At 46.3% G+C, this 10,000-nt stretch overlaps 1 protein-coding gene across 5 annotated transcripts in view; it reads left to right on the top strand.

The window, feature by feature from the left end:
* sik2b (salt-inducible kinase 2b) overlaps positions 1 to 4,784 on the top strand; it is an 88,354-nt gene extending 83,570 nt beyond the window's left edge. For all 5 annotated transcript variants that reach the window (XM_063207344.1, XM_063207343.1, XM_063207342.1 and 2 more), the window contains one exon: positions 1 to 4,784. This exon is cut by the window's left edge and continues 450 nt beyond it. In XM_063207344.1, coding sequence (XP_063063414.1) covers positions 1 to 349 — 349 coding nt within the window. In that variant the 3' untranslated portion in view covers positions 350 to 4,784.
* Positions 4,785 to 10,000: the final 5,216 nt, after the last annotated feature.

Below are 10,000 nucleotides of genomic sequence, written 5' to 3'. Positions count from 1 at the left end.
CCCCCACCAACATCCCCACCAGCTGCCCCACCACCCCGACGCCCTAGCCGCGTACGCCGCTGCCGCCGCCGCCTACGACCCCAGCCTGGGTCTGCCGGAGCACCTCTACGCAGAGCAGGCATACCAGTACCCGCTGGAGCCGGGACAACCACCTCCACCGGGGCCCCCAGGCCCAGGCCAGACACCCGGGCCTGGAGTAGGAGGACCAGGGGCTGGGCCACCGGGAGGAGCAGTGGCTGGAGCACCGGGGCAGGAGGGGCAGTACGAGGGCGATGGTAGCGCCGCCCTACTGGACAGTGAGATGATGGAAACCGTGGACTCGCAGCACGGATTTGTGCTGGTCACCTGAGCCCACACAACCGGCCCCGCCACCTGCCCCACCACCTATACACTGTAAAATATTGCAGCCAGGTACAGTAAATGTAAAAAAAAAAAACAATTTTCCTCCTGCCTTAAGTTTGTAAGTTGACTTAACATAAGACTTACCTCAACTTGAGGCTTTTCTCAAGTGGAGTTAGCTCACAAAATTTCAGGCAGTGGGGCGACTTAATGGTTTTTTTTTTTACATGAATCTGTCTGCAATGATTTACAGTGCACCACCCGCTCACAACGTAAACAAACAGTGTTATCGTGACGATGGAGGTCTCGAACCAACATAGCGAGACACAGGACTGAGAATGACTTTTTTTAAAAGCGGGGGGTGGCAGTTGTTGTTGATTTTGTTTTGTTTTTTAAATTTCCTAATTCTTTCACTGATCTGGAGTCAGAGACAGACGGTAACACTACTAAGACACACTGATGAGGGGAGTTTTCAGTGAAGGACTTTAAAAAGCCACCTGCTGTTGCTCCCCCCCCCCCCACACACACACACCACACACAACAACCAACCAACCATCCCGCCCCCCGAACCTACCTCCCTCTGTGCTCCCTCAGTCTGCTATACACACACGTAGGAGTGTGTGTGTGTGTGTGTGTGTGTGTGTGTGTGTGTGTGTGTGTGTGTGTGTGTGTGTGTGGATCACACAGTGTACGAATACCCTCACTCACACACACACGCACACACATACAGACACACACACACACACACACACACACACACATTGTGTATTTTGAGCTGTGTGTACCGTACAGTAAAGTGCATTTGCTGTTCAGCTGTGTACAGAATAGTCCAGAGTCTCCGTCTGGAAAGAGGAAGCAACAGCACAAAGTCTATTAGTCAAGTAGGAACACTAAACCTCATCCTCACACACACACACAGACACACACACACACACACACACACACACACACACACACACACACACACACACACACACACTCACACTCACACTCACACACACACACACACTGACTGCCCTTCTGTGCACAGAGCATAGGACCAGACCACAAAGCTACCCCTAATAACCCCACCTTGCACAAGGCACAGGGGGGATGTATTACTCTCGTTTTCCGTGTGTGTGTGCGTGCGTGCGTGCGGGCGTGCGTGTGTGTGTGTGTGTGTGTTGGGGCACTATTGAAGCAATATATCCATCAAGAGACTGTGAGAAGCCATAACCCGTGTGTTCCAGAGTTGGAGCACTGTAGTCCAGGGTTGCCAGATAAGACTGAGGATTTCCAGCCCAAATTGTACTGAAAAACCACCTGGAAGCACTAAATCCCACCCAATTTGAGCTAAATTCTATTGATTTCTATGGCCAAAAATGTGCAGAAAAAAACAGCCCAAATGCCCTTTTTGCCCATTTTAACCCGCAGATGTTCTTCCTAGACAGTCAAAATGGGCGGGAAACTGCCCAATCTTGCAACACTGTAGTCTGATGGGATCGTCTTTCTAGTGTGTGACATCACCAGTGAACGATGTTTTGTGACATCACTGGTATGTGTGACATCGCTAGTAGTCACGTGGATGTTCCCTGCAACCTCCATCACGCCACAAAAAATAACTAAAGCTGTGAAAATCACTGAAGACACTCAAAAAGTATCAAAATAGTTTTCTTTCCACCTAAAGCTCATGGTAAAATATCCATACAGTCGATCCATACATTTTTGAAAATCAAGTTAGGTTTTAGTCTTGTCTCAAACTTTTTTGAACAAATGCCTCCTTGACCTCATCATAAGCTATACACACACACACACACACACACACACACACACACACACACACACACCTTAGTATTAGAAAAATGGAATAAAAAATGTCCAAGGGTGATAAATAAAAACAACTAGCGGATAGATGTCGGGATGGAGAGCTGTCCGCCCCGAGGAACAAAGTATTTGCCCATATTCCCATATTTTCTACCATAGCAACAGGCTTCGCAAACATTTCAGACCATTCCACAGTAGTGTAAGACGTGTTATTCTGAGTGTCACACAAACTTCCACTTCTGGTGCTAACACCCGTAGAAAAGGATCATCTTCCCGTGATTTTACAGCTTCAGTCATTTTTTGGAGTGCACATGGACTTTATTAACAGGGCTGAGTAGCTGAAGAATTCAGTGGGCGTTCCTGTCGACTCTGTGGGCTGACTCTGACTCCAGGGTTGCCAGAGACCGATGATTTCCAGCCCAAAAATGCTCAAAACCCACCTGGAAGCACTAAATCCCGCCCAATTTGAACTATATTTTATTGATTTCTGTGGCCATAAATTTGCAGGAAAAACCCACCCAAATGCCCTTTATTTACCCGCAGATGGCTATCCTAAGCAGCCCAACTGGATGGGAAACCACCCAATCTGGCAACACTGTCTGACTCATACGCTATATAATATGGACTGACACTACAGTCTGCTTGAGTGTGGACGATCTCTCCAGTCTCATGACCCCTCACCTTGTGGTGTCCTGACCCGTGACCTTTGACCCTTGACCCTTGTGGTGTCCTGAAGGATCCCTGGTGCTGTGCTGACGTCACGTCACGATGAGCCCAACACCTCAACACCAACCCCCATTCCACCTTCAATATTACACTGGAACCCCCGCCCTCCTCTCTCTTTTCCTCCCTCCCTCCCTCCACCCCACTCCACTCCCTCTCTCTCAGCCCCAGACCTCCTCAAACCCCAACATCTCCTCCCCCAGATGGCATGACATCACCAGCAGGTCTCCTCACCTCTTAAAGCTGTTGTGGACGCCAAGAGATGATGTCAGCTTTTGTCAACCCTTAAGACACACGACACGTTCCCCACACTTCCCCCCCCACCTTCCACAATGGAAACAGGGTGTGCATCCCCCCCCTCTTTACCCAGCCTGTGCAGGCTCTTCTAGGGCAGCCCTTCCGTACACCCGCCCCCTTCCCCCTACTTGAAAATTGCACGCCATTGGAGACCACGCTACAATAATGACAAACTGGAGCCAAGGAGCTCGCAGCAGAGGCTACACTGTAGAATCTGCATGTGTATGTATGTGTGTGTAGGTGTGTGTGTGTGAGAGAGAGTGAAAGAATGTGTGTGTACAGCATGTATGTGTGTGAGCGAGCATGTGATTGTGCGTATTTCTTAGTAACAGAATTTTACTGGAGCACTTTTATTCCAAGGAAGTGAAAAGGAAGAGTGTTGTTTTTGGGGTGAATGTAAACGGAGGAGAGAGGAGGAGAGGAGCGGAGAGGAGAGCTGTATCTTTGCTGCTGGCCCCAGAGGGATGTCCAGGGCCTGCTCCAGATTGGACTGTCCGGTTCTGTCTCCACAGTGGACTCATGACTCGGTCCTGCCTCAGCAGTCAGTCCGAACTTCGACCTCTTGGTCTGAACATTGGATCTCATTGGGTCTGAACTCGGGTCTGGCTCAGATCTGAACTTGGAAATGATGATCAGAACATGAATCTGAAGGTCCAACAACTGTTGATCTTGAGGTTCAAAACTTGGATCTGAAGGTCTACTACGACTCAGATCTGTTGATCTGAACATTGATCTGAAGGTCCAAAACTTGGACATCAAAAATCTGGAGGTCCAGAATTCGGATTGTGGAGGTTCACTGGGCCCTGACGATTCCTTTGTGTGGTTGTTTAGCTTGTGTGCTTTATTTTTGAGAAAAAAAACAACAGTCGAATGAAATTAGGACTTGCGTAGAGAGGGTTTTTGAACTGTGAGTTCAAGATCCAACCAATATTATTATTGTATTAAATGTGATAGTGTTTCGTCGTGCCTTTGCTTTTCGGTCTCTCTCTCTCTCTCTCTCTCTCTCTCTCTCTCTCTCTCTCTCTCTCTCTCTCTCTCTCTCTCTCTCTCTCTCTCTCTCTCTCTCTCTCTCAGCTCTCTCTACCTACCTACCAACCTACCTACCTATTTTCCTCTTCCTGTCTGTTTTAAATTAAGAATTTGAAGAAGAAGAAGAATTATATTTTTCAGTTCCTATTTCATTTATATTTGATGTTTGGACTTCCTTAGCGAAGCAACGTTAAATTAAGCGAGTCGACCCAGGTACAGAACCAAAGTCCCCTCTAAACTGAACTCTGCCAGGACAGCGTTCGCCATGTGGGTGTTCGCGAAACCTCCTCTTGAAGCTTTTCCACAGTGTACTTTCTTGTTTTTGTTTTTGTTTTTGTTTTTTTGTCAATCAGTAAATGCCGTTGGAAAGTATTATAGCAATATTTCTTGAATAATAACTAGTTTTAATGAATTTATGAGAGTAGCTGATGTGTGTGACAGAATTTAGTAAAGCGTCATCACCACCCTCTTTGCTGGCACACCACCACCCTTCATTCAGTTTCACTCTACATCGGACTTTCCATTTTAGCTTCCTCCATGCTGACCACACATAAGCTAACTTGCTGTAGAGATTAAAAACCGAAAAGATTTATTCATCACTACCTTGTTTGTGTGTGTTTATTGATCTGTATTTTTAAATGTGTGTGTGTGTGTGTGTGTGTGTGTGTGTGTGTGTGTGTGTGTGTGTGTGTGTGTGTGTGTGTGTGTGTGTGTGTGTGTGTGTGTGTGTGTGTGTGTGTGTGTGTGGCCAACGCTATGGTGTTTCTTATAAGCACTAATCAGTCTGAGAAGGAAAGCTACACTTTACTTTATGTGTGCTTGCTTTTCTTGTAAGAACGAAAAAGACTGTCTAAGAGGAGAAAAAAAAGTCTAATTTTATTTTTGATGCCTTTAATCCCTTGACTAACGTCCTGGGGTGCAGACTTAAAAAGTGGGCTATGCTACCGCTACGCTATGCTCCTAATGCCATTTCCTGCCCGCAGATGTGAGGCAGGCTGGATTAGTGTTAACCCACTTAGCATACGGCTAAAAGCATGAGCTGTCACTTTCTCTCCTTTGATGCGCAAAGGATGACCCAGTTTTTCTCGCCGCCTCGCAGAAATGGGGATGTTAAAACAACTGTCATAGTGTCTGTGTCAGTGCTGTGGCTGCTGTGGCTGCTGCGGCAGGAGGCATCATGGTGCATTGTGTCAGGGCTGTGAGCGCTCTAATCGTGTATGTCAGTGATATACCAGCGTGTTATCATCACTCCTGTCAGTACTTCACTTGCTGCTACAATGCGTCCCAGTCAATAGTGCACTTGCTCTCACAATTTTACTGCATATGGCAATAAGGTGCATTGTGTCAGGGCTGTGAGCGCTCTAATCATGTATGTCAGTGATATACTAGCGTGTTATCATCACTCCTGTCAGTACTGCACTTGCTGTTAAAATTCGCCCCCTGTCAGTAATGCACTTTCTCATAATTAAGCGGGCTTTCCACGCTTATAGTAATCTCTAAGTACTGTTATTAAGCGGGCTTGCAGAGCAAGGCCCGATTCTAGTAATCTCTAAGTACTGTTTCTTATTATTATTATTATTAAGCGGGCTTGCCACGCTTATAGTAATCTCTAAGTACTGTTTATTAAGCGGGCTTCCCACACTTATAGTAATCTCTAAGTACTGTTTATTAAGCGGGCTTGCAGAGCAAGGCCCGATTCTAGTAATCTCTAAGTCCTGTTTAGTTATTAAGCAGAATTGCAGCGCACTGTTTCATGAACCAAGGTTCCACCACTCTACAGATCAGAGTGTAGGAGGCTTTTTCGGTCATAAAAGATCAACACTTTCACCTAGAAGAAGTTTAGTTGACGCGTTGTTAGCGAGCTCTATGGGATGTCTCCAAATTGTCAAGGTTTCATGTCCCAACTCCCATAGTTTCAATGAGCAGCACATCCAATACCTACTCTGGCCACACTCTTACACAGTGCAACTTTAAATTTCAACGTTCACTGCCAAGACCTATAAAAATGATCAGACCAATGGAGAACCTGTCAGTGTGTCTATCGCTCTAACTGTATGTCTTTCTGTCTGTGTCCGTCTTTCTGTCTCTCTGTCTGTCTCTCTCTCTCTCTCTCTCTCTCTCTCTCTCTCTCTCTCTCTCTCTCTCTCTCTCTCTCTCTCTCTCTCTCTCTCTCTCTCTCTCTCTCTCTCTCTCTCTCTCTCTCCAGTCTACAGTGTGTGTCTGTCAGTGTGATGCAAATTGGAGTGTGGCCCATTGTCAGTGTGTGTGCGTGAGCTTCCACAGGTGCACATGCTACACACCTCAACGGGGGTAATTAAAGCACCACTAATCAATTCCTGTCTCTTTGAAGCTTCGAACACACACACACACACACACACACACACACACACACACACACACACACACACACACACACACACAAACAAAGACATCACATGAATTGCACACAAAGGCATTGCATTGCACACACATATACACAAACACACACACACTGCATACACACGCACACACACTCCACAGATTTCCTTACACACACACACACCATGTTCCTTCCACAAAAGCATGGCATCTGCAGAGGAGACGGATCCCCTCAAACCCCATCCCCACACACATCCCGCCCCACCCCACCGCACCCAATCCCATCAGCTGGTTGCCATAGCAACAGGCAAAAAGAGCGAGAGAAAGTTCTATGGTAGGTGCCCAAAAAGGATGCGAGTCCCCTGGAATAGCAGTGTGTAACCCCTGCAAGGACAGCACTTGCTATATAGAAGCCCTAAAGGAATCATATCTAGAACCCTCAAGCGCACAGTCACACCCAGGGCCGGATTAAGATGGCATGGGGGACCCTAGGCTATAGGTTGCTATTACGTCCCCTGCGGAAGAAAAATCTGCAATAGAATTAGGTGGACAGCATCATAATGTCAAGCCAGGATATTAGAGTATTAACAAGATTGACAACTCAAACTTAACAGCAGTCTATTTTTTTCAATTCCACATCGTGTCACAATTTTACAACCACACACACACACACACACACACACACACACACACACACACACACTCACACACACTTTGTCCAATTGGAGTACCCCTGGCAGGTGGGGGCCCCTAGGCAGAAGCCATATCTAGGCTGTGTGATAATCCAACCCTGGTCACACAGTGCTTCTCTAGAGGGAAGTCTATGGTGATGGCACTTAAAGGGTAGCCCACAGATCCAGAGCATGCATAATTGTTTCAGTGATTATCAATTATTTATTTAAGTTTGATCTGCATAGGGAGGGAGAGAAGGGAAGAGTGAAGAAGAGAAGACAAGCTCTCAGCCTGCGGAGTGACGATGTAGCTTTGAATTATTCTACGTTGACCGCTTGCTCTGTGCTACATCCTTTAACTAGGAATGCACTCCGAGAGGGCAGACCTCCGCCAAGGAAGCGGAGGAGGTAGAAACCCCGATTGTCAACATTCGCCCTGTCTCGCAATTCAATTTGCGGTCACTAAAGGCTCTTTTACACTGCCAGTTTTCTGGTAGGGCCACAGCGCGACTCCGCGCCACTTTTTCTTTTACGATTGATCTGTGTTGTGCCCAATAAGAAGCAGAAAGTGGTGGTCGAGTCGTGCTGTGTCAAGCTGTAGGCCTTCCAGAAAACCGGCAGTGGAAAAGATCCTTAAGTGTTGAAATAACGTATTATATACGAAATAACATTTTAATTTAAGTGCACACTGGTCATTCTGATTACTCTGAACTTAACGTTCAGAAGTGTCCACCCACGAATAATTTAATTACATGTCCAGAACAGCTAATCATGACCTAATTGACAAAACTGACCTGGTTTCACAGCGTGATACCAAAGGCAGCATGCAGACTGGGCTGGATTTAAGTGGCGCTGGCACTCCTGCTTAATCCATTAATCAGTTGAACTCTCCTAACAGAGTTCACCGGCATCGTCATCCTACATCAGGCCTACGTCTGGGTAGTGGACACAGAGCCGGCATCGTCATCCTACGTCAGGCCTTCGTCTGGATAGTGGACACAGAGCCGGCATCGTCATCCTACATCAGGCCTACATCTGGGTTCACCGCCATCGTCCTCCTACATCAGGTCTACGTCTGGGTAGTAGGCACAGAGCATTAAAGCTAAATCAAGCACATTTGAAAATTAAACATTTCAAACAAGTGTCTTGCAAAGAACGACTCTGCCTCACCCTTGTGTCTTCCTGCAAATCCATTCAAATTCAAATATGAACATGTCTGACGTGGGACACAGTTTCTCAATGAGCTAAGTCATCGTACCATTACACCATTGCTATCTCCCCAATTGTTTCATGTCACACACTCAAACTATCCTAAAAGGCTACAAAAAAAATATATAGGCCTATCTTTTAAAAGAAATGTCTGACGCAATTTTTCAATATTCAGGACTATGATTTGGGTCGATGTATCAGATTCATTCTGCAGGTGTGTGTTCAGCCCACAGGCATGCAGTGGGGCAGAGCCAGAGAGCACCTTCATCCACCTACTAGACCTATGACTACTTTAAAAGGTGCACTGTGTAAGTTTGTGGCCAGAGTAGGTATTGCAACTATGCTTCTCATTGAAGTTTTGCTGCCTATTGCCAAATTTGATCTTTTCATGAACATTTACTATGTAATAAACTAGTATTTACTAGTATGACCAAAGTACAGTAAGTTTTGAAGATATAAATGTCTATTCCTGGAAATAAAAAATGGCGGACCACCCTTGTGAAAAGTGCAATTTTCCCAGTCATATTGAATACTTAGAATTTGATGGTGGTGGTAAGAATTTGTTAAAAAGGTAACATAAAGTGAATGGACAGCATGGATTCTGGAAACAAACTACTAAAATTGGAACTCCCCTTGAAGGTACTGCCACAGCGACGAGTTCTGTACCTTTATTTCTGAGAGTATAAGGCATGATTTTACAAAGTTGAAACCATGTAATGTCACACTGCTAGTGTTGTAATTACATCTGTAAGAGTAATTCCACTTCTACTTTCTGCAACTCTGGTCGGTAGGCCTAGGGAGATGAGGTAGAGTGGGGCAGTGGGATTCAGGACACTTGAGATTCAGGGGCAGTGAGACTGGGATGAGGACAGACCAACGGTTGTACATTGGTTATTAAGTGCTTTCATAGGGACAGACTGTACATGGCAGGCAAGGACAGGCTACAGCTGAAGGCATTTGTCTTTCCACACACACACGTGCACGCACGCGCGCACATACGCACGCACGCACGCACGCACACACACACACACACACACACACACACACACACACACACACACACACACACACACACACACACACACACACACACACACACACACACACACAGCTAAAGGTATTTTCACACACTTAGTTCATGTCATGCACACAAGCACGCGCACACACACACACACTTACACACACACACACACACACACACACACACTTACACACACACACACTTACACACACACACACACACACACACACACACACACACACACACACACACACACACACACACACACACACACACACACACACACACACACACACACACACACACACACACACACACACACCTAATGGCATGTCCCCACAGAGGCCCCACTACCAGTGAGTAACTGTCACACTTCCTGACATATGTACATCACGTTACTCACACACACACACACACACACACACACACACACACACACACACACACACACACACACACACACACACACACACACACACACACACACACACACACACACACACACACACACACACACACAAACACTCTTACACCCTGAACCGTATCGTCT

The sequence above is a fragment of the Engraulis encrasicolus genome, chromosome 9, assembly GCF_034702125.1.
Source record: "Engraulis encrasicolus isolate BLACKSEA-1 chromosome 9, IST_EnEncr_1.0, whole genome shotgun sequence".
Taxonomy (NCBI): Eukaryota; Metazoa; Chordata; class Actinopteri; order Clupeiformes; family Engraulidae; genus Engraulis; species Engraulis encrasicolus.
Note: the sequence above shows the minus strand (reverse complement) of the source record. Positions and strands in the feature narration are given on the sequence as shown.